This window comes from Dendrobates tinctorius, unplaced genomic scaffold, assembly GCF_039654945.1.
Source record: "Dendrobates tinctorius isolate UK_male_01 unplaced genomic scaffold, ASM3965494v1 ptg000256l, whole genome shotgun sequence".
Lineage (NCBI taxonomy): Eukaryota > Metazoa > Chordata > Amphibia > Anura > Dendrobatidae > Dendrobates > Dendrobates tinctorius.
In genome coordinates, this window is record NW_027361923.1 from 2,166,150 (window position 1) to 2,185,621 (window position 19,472).

The 19,472-nt window shown below is 46.1% G+C and overlaps 1 protein-coding gene across 2 annotated transcripts in view; it reads left to right on the forward strand.

Annotated features, from left to right (window-relative positions):
• The window catches only part of DYNC2H1 (dynein cytoplasmic 2 heavy chain 1), a 537,791-nt gene that overhangs the window by 108,642 nt on the left and 409,677 nt on the right, over positions 1-19,472 (forward strand). For both annotated transcript variants that reach the window (XM_073558365.1, XM_073558366.1), the window contains exons 29-40: positions 2,909-3,021; positions 3,101-3,220; positions 4,370-4,508; positions 5,335-5,543; positions 6,151-6,333; positions 7,913-8,095; positions 8,175-8,398; positions 10,785-10,900; positions 12,757-12,956; positions 14,987-15,251; positions 16,242-16,449; positions 16,558-16,687. In XM_073558365.1, the coding sequence (XP_073414466.1) occupies positions 2,909-3,021; positions 3,101-3,220; positions 4,370-4,508; positions 5,335-5,543; positions 6,151-6,333; positions 7,913-8,095; positions 8,175-8,398; positions 10,785-10,900; positions 12,757-12,956; positions 14,987-15,251; positions 16,242-16,449; positions 16,558-16,687 (2,090 nt within the window). The remainder of the gene's footprint in view (positions 1-2,908; positions 3,022-3,100; positions 3,221-4,369; positions 4,509-5,334; positions 5,544-6,150; positions 6,334-7,912; positions 8,096-8,174; positions 8,399-10,784; positions 10,901-12,756; positions 12,957-14,986; positions 15,252-16,241; positions 16,450-16,557; positions 16,688-19,472) is intronic.

Genomic DNA, 19,472 nt, shown 5'->3' on the forward strand with positions numbered 1-19,472 from the left:
TTTTTTCACTTAGTGTCAGCCTCCAAGCGGCAGAAGCATACACCCACAATATCTGTGTCCCCCAATGAGCTTCTCGGAGAATAGGATTTTACGGTGAGTTTATCACAAAAATCCATGTTTTGGTACTTCCCGTAGCATGTCTTTCTTGGAGCCTTCATTGGGGGACACAGCACCCTCCCTTAATGTTGTACCGTGTTGGCCAATGTGCCGTTGTTTTTTTGGTACATAGGTTGAGTTCTTATAGTTGCTCCTACTACTGCTTTTGCACCAACTGAGGTAATTTGTGCCTGTCGGTAGGTGTATACTGCCAGGGAGGAGCTAACTTTTTCTTATTTGCATAGTGTCAGCCTCCTAGCAACAGCAGCATACACCCATGGTAAACCTGTGTCCCCCAATGAAGGCTCCAAGAAAGAGATTTTACGGTAAGTACCAAAAATCCCTCTTTTTCTTCTGTAAGGCTATTGCACACGTAGCAGAAAATTTCTGCTTAAGAACCTGACTCCCTTCCCAGAAACCGCGGGTTTTTTCTGCGCGTTTTCCGCGCAAAAAACGTGCGTTTTTTATACGTTTTTTTACGCGCGGTTCCTGACACATAGAACTAACCAGAAATGCGGAAAAATCCATGAAATTAATGAGCATGCTGCTTTTTTTTACCGCAAAGAGGTTTTTTCGCGGTAAGAAAACGCATCAATATGCACAGAAATTGCAAAATGCATAGAAATGAATGGGAAGCTTATTTTTAGCATTTTTATAGCGGATTTATTGGCAAATCCGCTAAAAAAAAAACGCTAAAAAAGAGCTGTGTGTGCACACAGCCTTAGTGTAGCACTTCATATCACCTTCTTGTCCAGTGAAGCCCCACCAGCTTCTAGCCTGGGAAGGAACCCCCTCCATACTCTGGTCACAATTAACCTTGTTATTTGCTCCTGCTGCAATAATGGCTCCATTCGGTGAGCCGGGCTCCCTAAATCCTCCAGTTAGACCTTCTTGGATTCTTTTTGATGCAGAGCTTGATGTTTCCAGTGCTCTCCATACTCTTCATCCATGGGTTTGAGAGCTGAGACTCCCTACATGTGAGGGGTGGTCTTGCCCAGAAGTTCTCCCATCAGCTTTGTTGGGACATTCCTGTTGTGGGCCTCATCGTGTCAGGTTTCCACCTCTGCATTCTGACGTGTGCTGCCAGATACAAAACTGGAGACTGTACACTGTATGGCTGTTTACTCCTTTTAAGGACCTCTCGCCCTGATTTCAGTTCAGGGTCTCCCAATCATTGTGGTGGCTCCAGTGTGATCTAGGCAGGTCTGGTAGCTCGTCCTGTCTCGTCAGGCTGTAGATTACTCCACCCCACTTTGTTTCAGCTGTTTTGGCAGCATGGATATTTAGACCCAAGATATTGAAATTGGTGACCATTCATTTTTATCCCCATTGAGGATTAGTTGTTGTTCCTTCCCAGTCTGTTCTAACACTCCTGATCTCATGTAAACCACTCACCTGGGGTCACCCATAAGTTCCTCTTTACACTGCAGGTTTCTCTCTTCGAGCTGCATAGCGTCATCCTTCCCGCATGGTGATGGTTATGGGGGCCATTCCCCTCCATTCATAGTCCTCTTCCCTAAAGTAAGGAGTTTACTCGAGGGTAGAGGGCTAGTTACTCATGGGATGTAGCGGGGTATCTGCCTGCACCCCTCATCTTTCCTCATCAGCATTGGGCTTCCTTTGTCTTATATCGGGCCTATAAGTAGTTTATTATGAGAGGCGTGTTCTTTTCCTTTCACGTTCTTCCTCCCATTCCAGAGAAGTTTTCATTTGCAAACATTCGTATTTCCAGCGCCATTGTCCTGTAAGTCTCCAGATCCTTTCAGTATTTTGGTTTTCTTTATGACCTCTTATAGGGTTTGCAGAAGTCTTCCAGCCCTCTCTTGTTCTCTTCCTTGTGATTTTTGGCTTGTGTTTGTTGAAGCCTTTAGGTCCAAGAGTCTGGTTCCTTCTTATGCTTTGCTCTCTCCGGTACATTGGTCAGGGTTTTCCAGTGCTGTAGAGCATCAGGTTGGGCTGTAGGTGCCGCAGGCCAATGTGCGCTACGCAGTGCACCGCATCGTCCGTTACTGCTTTAGGGCATTGCACATTAATCTATACCTCCAATGTTATTAATAAGAAAATTAGATTTTTTTTTTATACTTATTTCCAGCTCAAAGATCCTAGCCCAATATGTAGTAGGTGTAGTAATAATATTATTAGCAAATACCTCCAATTAGAAATGTAGTATAGTTCTTCTGATTCGCTATGTCACTTACCCCATGTGCAGTAGCTCTGGTGTCCATGGTTTCGACCATTGATATAGTGACAGTTAGATGTTAGTGGTCGTAACCATGCATTCCTAAGCTACTGCAATGCCCTGCACACGGGGTAAGCAACATAGCGCATCAGAAGAACAAATACTACATTGCTAATTGGAGGTATTTGCTAATATTATTATTATTATACCTACTATATATTGGGATAGGATCCTGGAGATAGGAGTACCCCTTTAAAAATCCTTTTCTTCTTGAATACATTGAGGGACACAGATCCCACTCTGTTGTGTTATGTAGTGGCCATTCCTGTTGCCTTTGGGTATTTTTCGTGTCCTAGGACAGGGTGTAGCCCACTGGGCAGAGCTAACACCTTTTTTTCTACTTAGTTTAGAGTTTTAAAGTGGCAGGGCCTATACCCACGGTAATGTGCACCCTCCCCCATGTAATCAAAGAGAAAGTGACTTCATGGTTTCTACGAAAATCCCATTTTGAAATGATGCCGTTACTTTGCAAAGTAGAAAGTGAAGTGGCTCTTATATATGAGAGTGTCCATAGTAACATGTGCACGGAGGTGCAGCATGCGGTTCTCGCTGATCGCCGGACATGTGTTTTAGGAGTGAACAGCGTTGACTTTGATAAGGACCACAAGCATATCACCGCCATGAGGTCGCTGGAGGGAGAGGTTGTTCCTTTGAAAAATAAGGTTCTTGTTTCGACCGATGTTGAGGTGAGATGCCCAGAATCCAATTACTAGAGATCGCTGCTTGCATCGCCTGCCCGTTCACCACGCTGCTTGTTTTCTGCAGGTTTGGTTAAGCAATTTAGCGATACAGATGAAGTCCACACTGCAGACATTACTGGTGGAGTGTGTAGCGGCTGGGAAGAAGTCTCATGGTACTATAGATCCTCTCCGCTTTCCTTCTCAGGTACGTTATTTTTTTTATTTTAAATTTCTAATTTCCACAAAATATTTCTATAAACTAAATCTTATATGCCACAGCTAACGGGGCAAAGGTACAAGTACAATCTCTATGAATATGGTTTTCCCAAGGAGAGGACAGATGTCAGCTTATTGTCATGGCCAGTATGAAAATTGCAGAGTTTGTGGATTTAAAATCGCATGGGGGGAAAAAAAAGTAATTCACATTTTCAACTATAAGTTAAAAATAAAACATTTCAGTTCCTTAGATATAGCATGACTACTTATTACAGCCTCCAAAATGACCAGTCTATGGGTAATGAAAGTGCTGTATTATATTCGCCATGTGGCACGCAACGTCTCCTGTTGAACCTGGGTTTTGCCTCTCGTGCTTTTTCTCTGGCATACTCCCCAGAAGAATCCTGAGAGGCGAAACCCTGGGTTAGACAGGAGACTTGGTGTTCCACATGTGTTCTCTACACTAATCTGTGTTAGTATAATAAAGCACTGCTGTTGTAACTCATGAAGGGGCGACTGAGGGAGCCGTAGTGGAATCACAAACGCAAGTGGAACTTCTAAGGCCCAGTGCAACCAGCAAGAGGTGGCTGAGATAGGAGTGGTGGACGCACAAGTGTTTTGAGGCCTTTCTTATATGCCAAGAGCAACCAGTGGAAATTCGATTCCAGCACTATGTCACGTACTGTACTGGTCTTTTAGCTGTAGGTCTGATAAAACACCGGTTTATCTGCTGCAGCTCTGCTAGTCCTCTCATTTATTATCTCCTGCTATGTAGTCCTCTATATTCATGAGCTTCGATTCTCACACCACCCCCACTACATACTGGCAGTTTCTGCCTATGCACAGTGTAAACAGAAAACTGTCAATCGAAGGTGTAGATGGGTTATACCAAGCTCAGTATTGAAAAAACTTGCAGATCTGCAGCTATAACAATGATAATACTAAAACCATAGCAAATAGCCAAGTAAGTGAGACATTGTTGGAATCAGGATCTCTGCCCCTATTTAATGCTTCTTTCTGATTGGGAAGCCTGTACCTGCTGACAGTTTCCCTTTTAATGGAAAATTATAACTGTTCTCATACTGCACACAGGGGAATGCGCTTCTTTATCATTTTTCTCTTGTTTCTTCTGCTTTAGATCCTGTGCCTAGCTGAGCAGATTCAGTTCACAGAAGATGTGGAGAACGCCATCCGTGGCTGTAATCTCCACGAGGTGGAAATAGAGCTGACGGCTAAGCTGGAGCACTACACCGGTATTGATGATACGTCTGGTGAAGGTACGGAGCTTCATTTTTGGGCATGTACTACATTTTATAAAAATCTAAATGCAGCCAGACTGATGACTCTCTGACAAGAACTGGACCTATCTGCTCTCCCCTGACTTATGGAGGGAGATGACATTCAGGCTGATGGAATCGAAATACTAGATCCTATCATTTTCAGGGGAGAAGAGATAGGATTTCTGTACTCTGCCCATTGGAAACACCTAACTGCTGGGATGAGCTGGACACTAATGTGTACAGGTGAGATGGGGAGAGAAAGCTGATGGCTGAATGAGCTTTCATCCAACAGCTATCTAATGTGTAAGGTCATCTTAAAGGGGTTGTCCACTATTTGGACACCCCCTTGTTAAATGCCTGAGCAAATTTAGAAAAGTTTACATTCCTCTCCCACACTGGCGCCATTCCAGCGCTGTCGGCACCAGTACCTGATGTTATGTCACGCGAGCATTGCAGTCAAACAGTGGCCACTGACCGTCTGCTTCCTTCACTGCTGTGTCACGGCAGACATCCGCTCTTCCGATTAGTGGCCTCTTCAGTGGATCGGCACCGGTGCTGGAGATATAAATGTTTCATGTTTTACTCGGGGACTCGGGCGCACTTCCATCAAAGTTTTTATCTTAATTTGTTGAAATCCTCATATTATACAACACTGTGCCCTTACAATTGCTCATTTTGCTCCTCTACCCAATTAATACATACTGTCACGTTCCCGTCTGGAGAGCTGCCGATCAGTCCATTGCGTTGCGATCCTCGTCCTCCTTATACGGCCTTTTGATTCTCCCTTTAAACTGCTGCTTCATTTCTTTTTTTTTTGCTGTAGCTGATGGTGAAATATTGGAGCTGAAGCTGAAGGCACTGATTTTGGATGTGATTCATAATATTGATGTGGTGAAGCAGCTGATCCAAGCACAGATCCACAGCGTCGACGACTGGGCATGGAAGAAACAGCTGCGATTCTACATGAAGCCAGATAAGAAGTGCTATGTGCAGATGGTTGACGCCGAGATAGACTACACCTATGAATATCAGGCATGTCATTTCTGGGCTTTGTGCTTATTCCCAGTTATCCTGTGCTGCACTAATTCTTCCTTAGTCTCTGTTCACATTTTCTTGAGACACTTCCACATGTCGGAAGGACTTCTACAGACGTCACTACAAATCCTGGCTGCATCTATTAGGTGCCCTAAATTTGATATGTCCGTCGTGACAGATTCCCGGTACTCTCTTGGTTCATTAGGACATAACTGTCCATCCCGGGTTCTGCATATATAGAACCCGATCCGCACATGGAGCAGATGCCGGCTCCGTTATACAGCCAACATCTGCCTGAAACATCAGCGACCAGAGCTCGCTCTGGTTGCTGCTTTTTAACCATTTAGATGCCGCCGTCAGTCGCTGAAAGTGGCATTTAAAGTGTGTTGAAGGAGGCTGGACACGTCTAGTCTGAATGTGGCCGGGAGAATGCCGTTCTTATACATACAGTCACATGACCAGCCGATCCCGGCATCAGCACCAGTCTCATCCAGCATCACACACTTACTAGAGATTTTCTAGACTTTTTTTTCTTCCATGGTGTGCCGTACTGGGAGTTACTTTCTTTCAATTGTTTTTAGATCTTGCTTTTATCTGGTTTTAGGGCAATGCTCCCAAGTTGGTGTGCACCCCTCTTACAGACAAGTGCTACCTCACCCTGACTCAGGCCATCAAGATGGGGTTGGGAGGAAATCCATACGGTCCGGCTGGGACTGGTAAAACAGAATCTGTGAAGGCGTTGGGTGGTCTCCTGGGACGACAAGTGTTGGTTTTCAACTGTGATGAGGTGAAAATACTAAACTGTATGTCTCTTGCATGTAGCGATGATGAGGATGGTTAGACACGGACTTAATAATGACCTTTAAGGATTGCTCCACTACTTCTCTAGCTACCTTTTCTCAGAATAGGTTATCAGTATCTGATCAGTGGGGGTCTGACACCGCGCACCCCCCAGCACGCAGCTGTTCTTGGTACTAGCGACATAGGTCCAGGTTTCAGACCCCCTCTGTCCAAACTTCACCGGCGCACTGTGCATGTCCGGTAGGACAGCCGTGGAGCAGAAATCATCCAGCCGTGAGATTTGGAAAGAGCCGGCGTTGCTCTTTCAGATCATGTTACTCGCACCCACAGGGCCGTGGTAAGAATGAGAAGGAGGATTAGTCCAGGGAAATCACCCCCCCCGACTAGTCAATCCGTCTGACTAATTTTACATTTATTTAGCAAAGCAAAACAACATAGAGGGGCTAAATGGAAAGCACAAAAGGGTGCAGTGTAGTTGCAGTGTAAAAATGCATTTCTTGCCTATTAAATCCCCTGCTGCTCTGGGGGTCCGTGCTGGTCTTCAATTACGTCGATTTTGATACACTCATAAACCTATGTGATTGCTGCAATCTATCGCTGCTGCCCGAACCACAGGCGACATGTACAATGTCAGGGGCTGTCTGTAAGATCTCAGCTAGGTGTGTTTGACCCTTCAACGCTGCGGTATTTCAAAGAAAAATATACTTTATTAGTTACCAGGCACCAAGTTACATGGAAGACTAGTCGGATAGGTGGGCCTCTGGCGGTTTCTCTCTGCCCGCTCCCCTTAAGTGACAAGTCTCCTTAGGTGCATGTATAGAGAGAGAACAGTGTGTCATCGGCCACCGGCGAAGAGAAGCTGAAATGCTGCAGTGTTTCAGATTAAAGCTCCTATCCCAACGTGTAGTAGGTGTAATAACAATCCTACTAGCAAATATCTCCCATTATAAATGTAGTATAGTTCTTCTGATAAGCTATGCCGCTTATCCCATGTGCAGGGCATTGCACTAGCTTAGGTATCCATGGTTACGACCAGTAACTAACTAACTGTCACTATGTGATTGGTCGTTACCGTGGATACCTAAGCTACTGCAATGCCCTGCACATACGGTAAGTAACATAGCGAATCAGAAGAACTATACTACACTTCTAATTGGAGGTATTTTCTAATACTATTACACCTGCTACATATTGCATTGGGGTCTTGTAGATGGGAATACCCCTTTAAGTACACATGGCTGAGATCATACTGCCAGTGCTTGTTACGTGCTGCCTGTATTTTGGGCGGCATGTCATCGCTATAACAAAGTGATCATATACCAGTGGCGATCACCAGAACAGTGATTTCACAGCTGGGGATTGCACAGGCAGGTAGTCATTTTTATTTTTAAGCACATTTCTTGCTGTGGACCGTTTCTTTCTGTGTATGGTTGTGCAGCCCCTTCTCATACATTTTAGCTAAAACTCTTAGTCCAAAAAGATGAATATCGGCCACACAGACCTGTGCGTGGTATGAAGCTGTGACTGGTAGAGAACGACGCTCTTACTGTATGCGTTTCCTCCAGGGTATCGATGTGAAGTCTATGGGGAGGATTTTTGTCGGCTTGGTGAAGTGTGGAGCTTGGGGTTGCTTTGATGAATTCAATAGACTTGAAGAAGCCGTGCTGTCCGCCGTGTCCATGCAGATCCAAACCATACAGGACTCTCTGAAGAACCACCGGGCTGCCTGCGAGCTGCTGGGGAAGGAGGTGGAGGAACACACTCATTTTATTATTATTATTACCTCTTTTATGATAGCACTTTGTACTGATGAAGTTTTATTTTTAGGTGGAATTAGACCCCAATTCCGGCATCTTCATAACTATGAATCCTGCCGGTAAGGGCTATGGTGGGAGGCAGAAGCTGCCCGATAACCTAAAACAGCTTTTCCGTCCAGTTGCCATGTCCCGACCTGACAACGAGCTCATCGCTGAGGTTATCCTTTACTCTGAAGGTTTTAAGGAAGCAAAGGCATTGGGTCGGAAGCTAGTGGCCATCTTTAATCTGGCCAGGTAAATACATGACAATGGTACAAAAGGTGATATCCATCTAAGGGGTCGTGCAAGGCTCAAAACTTCCAGAAGTATGATTGTCGGGGGGACATGAGTATTTGACAGAAATGATTTCTGACTGCTGATCATTTGTTTTTCAGAGGTAAACCACCAGAAATGTGAGACAGCGGCTCCAGAGAGCAGAGGAGCTCTCGGCAGAGCATAGCAGGTCTCACAGAGCTGTGTACGAGTGTCTAGACTTACTATTGAGCCTGTACACCGCTCTGTTTTTCTTGCTTCCGGGAGAGACCAGAACAAGCTCTGGACGCTGCAGTTTGACCATTTAAATGACTCTGTCAAACTCACAGCGGCAATCAAATGCTGATGCGCGTGCAAGCTCCCATTGTTACCCCGCAAGGCGATCGCAGGGAATGATGGGTCACCATAGCAGACAGGGCTCTCCTGAAGGCCTTTAGCTACTATCTTGGTCCTCCTGAGTATTTCATACACTGGCATAAATGTAGAGGTGGCCGCATTGCACAGCGGTCTACATTCTTTTCTATTGGACTTTCAAAGACTGTCATTCAGCTTCACATGGAGAGCGAGGTGTTACTATAAACGGCTAATAATAACAGCAACAAGAAACATGGATGAATGAAAATTTATTCTAAACCTAGATAACCCCTTTAAGGAGAACCTGTCCCCCCTCCTGACTTGGCGCTACAAGTTGGGGGGGTGACAACTGTCCGATCAGTGATGTCATTACCAACGGTATAAAGACACGCCCCTTTGACAAGTAGAATAGTAACACCCCGTTGTTAGATATGTAGTTCACAAGAGCGCTGAAAACTTTCCTTTTTCCTGTTAGGCAGGGGGAGCATTGCTCTGCTGAAGAATGACCGACATGGTATCCCACCACGAATCGCTCTGCCATGATGCAACATCGGTGGCGCCCGAGAGCACCGAATCTGGCCGGATCCAGTGATCTAGCCTCCTTCAGAGTAGCCCTTGCGAGCACGCGCTGCTTGTCTAGGAAACTAGCCGCCTCTGATAGGCCGATAACCTAGACAGCAAGCAGTAAACTGGTGAATTAAAAATCTCTTCATTCTTGGACAGAGAGGATTTTTTTTATCATATGAATAAAATTGCGAAGTTTCTTGTTTTTTTATGAGCACTTTGCAATTGCAAAAGTATCTCACACAATCCGTATTGAAAAAATGACTAAGTATGGAATGGACAAGGCAACTGTTAGGTGGATTCATAACTGGCTTAGTGATCGGACCCAAAGAGTGGTCGTAAATGGCTGCACATCCAGTTGGAAGAATGTCTCAAGTGGGGTACCACAGGGCTCTGTCCTCGGCCCTGTATTGTTCAACATCTTTATCAACGATTTAGATGAAGGAATTGAGGGTAAACTGATTAAATTTGCTGATGACACAAAGCTAGGAGGGATAGCTAATACTAGAGAAGAGAGAGAGAGGATTCAAAAAGATATAAATAAACTGGAGCAGTGGGCAGCAACTAACAGAATGGTTTTTAACAGGGAAAAATGCAAAGTACTACATCTGGGAAATAAAAATGAAAAAAGCATATACAGAATGGGAGGAATAGGGCTAAGCAACAGCACATGTGAAAAAGACTTGGGTATACTAATAGATCACAGACTGAATATGAGTCAACAGTGTGATGCAGCAGCAAAAAAGGCAAATGCAATTCTAGGATGTATTAACAGAAGCATACAGTCTAGATCACGTGAAGTCATTATTTCCCTCTACTCCTCTTTGGTCAGACCTCATCTGGAATATTGTGTCCAGTTTTGGGCGCCACATTTTAAATAAGACATCAACAAACTGGAGCAAGTTCAGAAAAGAGCGACCAGAATGGTGACCGGTCTGCAAACCCTGTCTTATGAGGAAAGGTTGCAGGATTTGAGAATGTTTAGCCTGCAAAAGAGAAGACTGAGAGGAGACTTAATAACTGTCTACAAATATCTCAAGGGCTGTCACATTGTAGAAGGATCAACTTTATTCTCATTTGCACAAGGAAAGACTAGAAGCAATGGGATGAAACTGAATGGGAGGAGACACAGATTAGATATTAGAAAAAACTTTTTGACAGAGTGATCAATGAGTGGAACAAGCTGCCACGAGAAGTGGTGAGTTCTCCTTCAATGGAAGTCTTCAAACAGAGGCTGGACAGACATCTGTCTGGGATGATTTAGTGAATCCTGCTTTGAGCAGGGGGTTGGACCAGATGGCCCAGGAGGTCCCTTCCAACTCTACCATTCTATGATTCTATGTATCCGTTTTAGCAAGACCAGTGAAGCCCTATAAGTAACCCCCCTGTGATAACCTTCTCATATGTAAATGTTGCACCCTTGTGGCAGTAATTGAGTGTTTCATTACAGGGAACTCCTGACCCCTCAGCAGCACTATGACTGGGGATTAAGAGCGCTGAAAACTGTCCTTGGAGGTTGTGGGAATCTTCTTCAGCCATTAAAGAAAAACGGAGCCAAGCTGAACAGTAAGATTTCTCACAATTGCCTTCTTGCCTGATGTGTTTGGAGGTCATCACCGCGCTGCCGACATTACATTGCTGGCATTACAGTGACAGTGTGAACACCTGTGCCGGGTGTCTTATTCATGCATGCTGTGTGTTAGATATAGGTGATTTAGGCCTTCTGGATCTTACCTGTCCTCCTATTTTGAAGCTCCACAAGGATCATTCACTAAGCAGCGGCCCTTGCTATGGGACGCCTGTGTGCGGTATAGCCCGTTACAGCTCTGCACCTCTGTTCGGTAATAATCGGTGACAGCTTCCATATGGAAAAATTTGGAGAGTCCTCTTTAGCCCTCCATAGCACCCAGAAGCCTCCGAGGCTTGCACAAAAGTTTATGAAGTCACTGCAGGTGTAACTAGTGCTGAATATTTCCAAAAATGTATGTACAGAGCGGAAATGGGCTAAAACACTTAGTAATTGCCATAGCATAGTAAAACATGGTTGTAACTGGAAATATGCATTAACCCTTTAGACACCTATCCCTCCTCTACTCCTGTGTTCTCCTGACTAGCCAAAACTCTTTCACTTATCGTAAAACTTGTCTAAGTGCTGAATGCGCCATATGCTTCTGTGATCTCTTTACTTCTGACTGATTTTGTATTCTGCTCTCTACATCAGTATCGATGCAGCGTGGTTTTACATCATTAGCTGGTTTTGGCACAATTCAACAACCCTGCTCTCCTCCACAACGGCAGTGCAGAGCTGTGTTTGTTGAAATTGAAAATGGTGCTGTGCTGATGCATATGATAAAAGATAACCCTCTGCAGTATGCATCAGTAGAGCAGAATTTGCAGTTTCACGTCACTGATCTCTCAGCATCAAGAAACAAACACCGCTCAACTAATTTCAGCCCCTATATACACTGCCCTATCTTGCAGTGTATCTTTTCTTTCTGTCCCCTCGTATTCAGCTCATCCTGCAGTATATCTCTACTTGTTTGCCCCCTGTATACAGACCCTTCCTGCAGTATAGTTCTCCTTTTTGTCCCCAGTATATACAGCCCATCCTCCAGTATGTCAATCCTCTCAGCCCCCTGTATATAGCACCCTCCAAAGGAATATCTCTCCTTTATATCCTCTGTATACAGTCCATCCTGCAGTATATCTCTGCTCTCAGTCTGTGTATATAGCACCCTCCTCACGTATATCTATGCTTTTTGTCCCCTGTATATACAGTACATCTCATTCTGCAGTATATCTCTCCTCTCAGCCCCCCAGACAGCCAGCCCCATCCAGTAGTATATCTTTCCGCTCAAACCCCTGTTTACATCCTCATCCAGCAATATATCTCTTTTCTTAGCCCCTGTATATAGCCCCATCGTGCAGTTTATCTTTCCACTCAACTGCCTGTACAGAGCCCCATCCTGCAGTACATCGCTCCTCTTATTTACCAGCACACTGGTATGAGCTGGATGACCGCTGAGAGAGACGTGACCCGGGAGTCAGGAACTACAGGATGGTTCCAATGGCAACATGAGGGTAATCAGAGCCTGAAGGGGCATCCAAAGGGGGTGCCATGTGCAAAATGGGAAGGATTTAAAAATGGGTTACATTGGCACAAATTAATAAATATTTATGAAAATTATTATAAGACCCCATTATGATTTTGGGAATTTCCCTTTCAGATATAAGTACACATTGCCCACATTGTAGGGACACACAAACTTTGTTGCATAGGCCATGACTTTGCATGTCGTCATTAATGAGTAGGTATGGTTGATGATTATGTTTCGCTGTGTTTTCTATTTGCGCGGTCATATAATTTCTTGTAGACATATATCCCCGTATATCCGTACCTCACATGTCTGTTTCCCTTCCAGTCAGTGAGAGCCATATAGTGGTTCAGGCTCTGAGGCTTAACACCATGTCCAAGCTGACGTTCGCTGACTGCTCTCGATGCGATGCTTTGATTAAGGATGTTTTCCCTGGAATTGATTTTAAAGATGTGGAGTACATAGAATTAAGTGCAGCCTTACAGCAGGCGTTTGAGGAGGCAAATCTAGAAATCATACCAAGCCAGGTAAGCCTATTGCATAACCATAGAGATTGAGGGCCTATTACATAGTTAAAGGGGCTTTCCCACATTCTGCATCTATGAATGTTAGATCTCTGGGATGCCCATTGATCCCTGGGACGCCTACTGATCCCTGGGACCCCTACTGATCCCTGGGACCCCTACTGATCCCTGGGACCCCTACTGATCCCTGGGACCCCAACTGTTCCCTGGGACCTCTACTAATCCCTGGGACCCCTAATGATCCCCTGGGACCTCTACTTATCCCCGGGACTTCTACTGATCCCCCGGGATCCCTACTGATTCCCGCGACCCCCACTGATTCTCGGCACCAGTACTGTGACTCCCACTGATAATTGTGAACCCCTGAAAGATCACTGTAACTCTTTCCCCCTGTGTATGGCTCTACAATACCTTGCGAAAGTACTCGGCTCCCTGGAACTTTTCAACCTTTTCCCACATATCATGCTTCAAACAAAAAGATACCAAATGTAAATTTTTGGTGAAGAATCAACAACAAGTGGGACACAATTGTGAAGTTGAGCGAAATTTATTGGTTATTTTAAGTTTTTGTGGAAATTCAAAAACTGAAAAGTGGGGCGTGCAAAGTTATTCGGCCCCTTTACTTTCAGTGCAGCAAACTCATTGTGGATCTGTGAATGATCCAATGTTGTCCTAAATGACTAATGATGATAAATATAATCCACCTGTGTGTAATCAAGTCTCCGTATAAATGCACCTGCTCTGTGATAGTCTCAGGGTTCTGTTTGAAGCACAGAGAGCATCATGAAGACCAAGGAACACAACAGGCAGGTTCGTGATACTGTTGTGGAGACGTTTAAAACCGGATTTGGATACAAAATGATTTACAAAACTTTAAACATCCCAAGGAGCACTGTGCAAGCGATCATATTGTAATGGAAGGAGTTTCATACCACTGCAAATCTACCAAGACCCGGCCGTCCCTCTAAACTTTCATCTCAAACAATGAGAAGACTGATCAGAGATGCAGCCAAGAGGCCCATGATCACTCTGGATCAACTGCAGAGATCTACAGCTGATGTGGGAAAGTCTGTCCATAGGACAACAATCAGTCGTACACTGCACAAATCTGGCCTTTATTGAAGAGTGGCAAGAAGAAAGCCATTTCTCAAAGATATCCATAAAAAGTGTTGTTTAAAGTCTACAACAAGCCACCTGGGAGACACACCAAACACGTGGAAGAAGGTGCTCTGGTCAGATGAAACCAAAACAATGCCAAACGATATGCTTGCCGTAAAGGCAACACAGCTCATCACCCTGAACACACCATCCCCACTGTCAAACATGGTGGCAGCATCATGGTTTGGGCCTGCTTTTCTTCAGCAGGAACAGGGAAGATGGTTAAAATTGATGGGAAGATGGATGGAGTCAAATACAGGAACATTCTTGAAGAAAACCTGTTGGGGTCTGCAAAACACCTGAGCCTGGGACGGAGATTTGTCTTCCAACAAGACAATGATCCCAAACATAAAGCAAAATCTACAATGGAATGGTTCACAAATAAACGTATCCAGGTGTTAGAATGGCCAAGTCAAAGTCCAGACCTGAATCCAATCGAGAATCTGTGGAAAGAGCTGAAAACTGCTGTTCACAACGATCTCCATCAAACCTCACTGAGCTCGAGCTGTTTGCCAAGGAAGAATGGGCAAGAATTTCAGTCTCTCAATGTACAAAACTGAAAAGTTCCAGGGGGCCGAATACTTTCGCAAGGCACTGTTTGTAAACTATGAGTCCACTAGCCCTATGTCTCAAAAGATCAGCCAAACATAGCTGAAGTGGCGCAGAAATCAACTGAGCTCTTCTGCCTCTTCATTTCAGTGATCTTCTGATCTGAGCCCTTGTCGATCAATTATTTTGAAAACTCTGTCTAATGTTGATTGCTGTTTTAGTGTGACCTCACCGAGAGAGATTGTTATCGATAGCCATGCTATTTTTGTTTTTTCTTTATTATGACATTTTATTGGTCTCTTCACATGTTTACCTTGTCTGCGCAGATTAAGAAAGCTTTGGAGTTATATGAGCAGCTTCGCCAAAGGATGGGAGTAGTAATTGTTGGTCCAAGCGGTGCTGGCAAATCTACTCTATGGCGCATGTTACGAGCCGCTCTTGGAAAGAACGGAAAGGTTGTAAAACAGTATACTATGAATCCTAAAGCCATGCCCAGACACCAGCTGCTTGGACACATAGACATGGATACCAGAGAGTGGTCGGATGGCGTCCTTACCAACAGTGCACGTCAAGTGGTCCGAGAGCCTCAAGGTGAATCATTTCTGCAATAAAGTTATGCCTCTATGTTACTGATGTGTGCTTCTAAGCTTGTGTAGAACTAGAGGTAAAGAGCTAAAGAGGTGTGCTGTACAGCGCCCAGCAGTCCCATAGACTATAAATGAAGCGGAGGAGCGCTATGCAGCGCTCAGCAGTTCATAGACAATGAATGGATGGAGTTGTACTGTACAGTGCTCAGCAGTCCCATAGACAATGAATGATGCAGAGGTACGCTGTACAGTTCTCAGCAGTCCCATAGACAATGAATGATGCAGAGGTGCGCTGTACAGTTCTCAGCAGTTCCATAGACAACGAATGATGCAGAGCTGCGCTGTACAGTTCTCAGCAGTCCCATAGACAACAAATGATGCAGAGGTGCGCTGTACAGTTCTCAGCAGTCCCATAGAGAATGAATGAAGCGGAGGTGCGCTGTACAGTTCTCAGCAGTCCCATAGACTGTGAAGCAGAGGTGCGCTGTACAGCCCTCAGCAGTCTCAAAGACAATGAATGAAGCAGCTGTGTGCTGTACAGCGCTCAGCAGTCCCATAAACAATGAATGAAGCAGCGGTGTGCTGTACAGCGCTCTGCAGTCCCATAGACAATGAATGAAGCGGAGGTGCGCTGTACAGCTCTCAACAGTCTCAAAGATATTGAATGAAGCTGAAGTGTGCTGTTCAGCGCTGACCAGTTCCATAGACAATGAATGAAGCAGCGATGTGCTGTACAGCGCTCAGCAGTCCCATAGACAATGAATGAAGTTGAGGTGTGCTGTACATCGCTCACCTGTTCCATAGACAATGAATGAAGCAGAGACATGCTATACAGCGCTCAGCAGTCCCATAGACAATGAATGAATTGGAGGTCGTTCTCAGGACCGCCAGGGAAGTCCAAGCTTTTTCTTATATATCAGGGACAGTCTGGATTCTGAGAATCCCTTTGGCAGTATGCTGTCTTAGCCCTCCTTCTTTCCATCTATGTACTCAGAGGTCAGCTCCTGGATCATTTGTGATGGTGACATTGACCCCGAGTGGATCGAATCCCTAAATTCCGTCCTCGATGACAACCGCCTACTCACCATGCCCAGCGGGGAGAGGATTCAGTTTGGTCCCAATGTAAATTTTGTGTTTGAAACTCACGATTTGAGCAGCGCTTCCCCAGCCACCATCTCCAGAATGGGAATGATCTTCTTAAGGTAATCGTCTCGTTTGCCTCTCGGGGACCAGTTCTGTTCATCCATTTTCATGCCGTGTTATCTTTGCTGAAATAACTGCAGTTTTTTTTTCTCTCTCCCCTGAAAAAGTGATGAAAACACCGATCTGAACTCTCTGATCCGCTCGTGGCTCCGGGGGCAGCCGGAAGCACACAGGCAGAATTTGGAGACCTGGATTGGAGACTATTTTGAGAAGGCTTTAAATTGGGTCCTTAAACAGGTACATTACCAAGAGATATGTGCCGCTCGTCATTTTATGTCTTCTCTGGGTCATTGACAGTATATTAGATGCCCCGCTGGCAGAAGAAGTGTGAAATACTGGAGTTCTCCATGCCGCCAACTGTGACAGAATTAAATGGTTTGATGTGTTCCTGGCTGGTCCGCAAGTGCAAGGGATAAGTATAACTTCTGCTCATAATTTTGTAATGAAACGAGCAATTCTACCCAGAGCGTCGCGCTAGCCGCCTGCAAATTAACACTCAGGGCTCCTTTCATAAACCTTACACAAAAAAAGCCATTGCTGAATATTTTAAAGTACTGATCAAAATGAAATTGTCCATGGGTGAAAGTCTTCAGTTTTTGTAATGAGACATCTCGCCTAAAGCAACCGCCGCCCGTGCTGAGTGCTAGCATGCTAAGTACTTACATGGCTGGCTGGGACAGAATGTGTCTCCCTTCGGTTAAACGGCAGCTCGTTACAGCACCGGGCCGTCTGTTACAATGTAGCACAAGTAAAGCCCGCTTCACACTGTAAAACATAACGTAAATGTGTTTTCTCTATCGCTTCATTGGGGGACACAGAGACCATGGGTGTATGCTGCTGCCACTAGGAGGCTGACACTATGCACAAAAAAAGGTTAGCTCCTCCTCCGCAGTATACACCCCGCCAACCGGCAGTAATTTCTTCAGTTTAGCTTAGTGTCAGTAGGAGGTGGACACGAATCTTTCATTAGACCGCTATCTACCTCGATGTGCGTCGTTCCTTTTCAGGTTTCCGGAGGGATACAGTGTGAATGGTCACAACTGTACTCCCACAAAGAGACTATGAGTACGGCGTGTACTGCCACCCCGTATCCTCATAGCTCTCCGTAGCAGGACCAGAGCTTAGCACGGGTGTGTGCCAGCGATCCAGGGGGTCCTCGCCTTCCGCCTTCCACCCACTCGCCTACCAGAGCCTGTCGGTCGGATGAGGCGCGGATACCACAAAAGACGCAGACAGTGTGGGATATATCAGGTACCTTTATTGCAAACGGATCACAGGGTGAGTATGCAGTCCAAGTCGCGGCCCCCCTGGCGGTTTCAGGATTCTTGGGAGCAGTCGCCGAGGGAGTGCTGTAGGGTCTCTGCGACTTGTTCTATGCTTCCCCCCACCTCCTTCTTTCTTCGGTGTTCAGCAGGGGTAGCGCAGGAATCGGGCGGCGATAGGTATGGAGGTGGCCGCGGCCATTAATTTAGTCCCCGGCTTCATTTTGGGCCTTCTCTGACGTCGCGGCCACGCCCCCGCTCTCTCTCATTGGCGGGCTTCTCTCCCGCCCGTTCTAGGACCACCCACTGCCTCTCAGAGTCTGCGGTGGGCAGCGGGCGGTACCTTCTTTGGCTCGGCGGCTAGCTCCGTCCCTCTTCTTGGTTTGAAGGCGCGCGTTTCTCCTTGTTCTCTCAGGCTGCCGCCATTTTCTCAGCCTGTCAGCCGGATACGGAGGGATTTCTCGTTCTCCTCTGCTGGGGCCCTGCATCTTCAGATGAGCCGTGTATCAGCATTTTTAGGGACACCGGATCGTGAGTAACTCTTCAACTGCAGACTGACACCCTCCTCTGCCTTCTGTCCCCCAACCTTCCGGCATTTCTTCAGTATGTCTAATTCTAAGCCTGACCGTGCCCGTCAGCCGGCTCCCGCTTGCACTTTACTCAAGTTCTTTGCATGTTCCTCTTGCAATCGCAAACTTCCCTCTGGTCAGTCCACTCCCCTCTGCCTAGACTTCAGCAATCCCATTCAGCCCGATGCCGCACAGGAGCCATCTATTGTTCCACGTGAGAGTGAACCCCCATCCCGGGCTGGGCTTCTTCTCTTTCACAATCCGTGGCGGACCTAACCAGGGTGTCTCAGTCCCTAGTGGCCGTTCTTGATAAGTTGCCCCTAGACACTTCTACAGGGCCCAGCAGGTCTCAAAAGGTCCCATCTGAGCCAGTCAGCAGGAGCCGCAAAAGACCCAAACAGGATCTCCGGCCGGAATTCTCTCCTTGCCCCATCTCACCACATAGTCCTTCCCAGCAGTCGCCTTCCCGTGCCTCCTCACCCGAGTCAGGCGAAGCGTTCTCGGAGGCATCATCCGAAGAGATTTTAGAGCTGGATTCGGACCATGACGCGGACATGAAAGTTACGGTACAGAACCTCATTGCTGCGATTAACCACACCTTCGAAATCACAGACTCCCCTGCGGAATCCTCAGATCAGGAAGTTTCGTTCAGACGGGCAGAAACACCTTCCAGGGTCTTCGCCTCCCACTCTGAGTTTGGCAAGATCCTTACCAGGGAAAGAGTAAATCCGACCAGGCGCTTTCAAAGAGGGAAGCACCTCGGCGTGCTATATCCATTTTCTCAGGAGCTCACCGACAACTGGTCGGCTTCCTCCTGTGTAGACGCTCCCGTGTCCAGACTATCTAACAACACGGTCCTCCCAATTTCAGGTGTGGCGTCTCTAAAGGATTCTAACGATAGAATCAAAGAGTCCTTAGCAAAGTCAGCATTCGAAACGGCTGCAACGGTGCTAAGCCCGGCTTTCGCTTCATCTTGGGTAGCAAAGGCCATAGCTACTTGGGCGGAGGATCTCCGCCAGGGCATCCTAGATAGAGCCCAACCAGAGCGATTGGCCGAACTGGCCAACCAAATTTCCCATGCAGGGGATTATCTGCTCTCTGCCTCCTTGGATGTCGCGTCTTGCGCAGCTCAAGCGTCCAGCAATGTGATTGCTATCCGGCGTACAGTTTGGCTCAAGGCTTGGCAGGCGG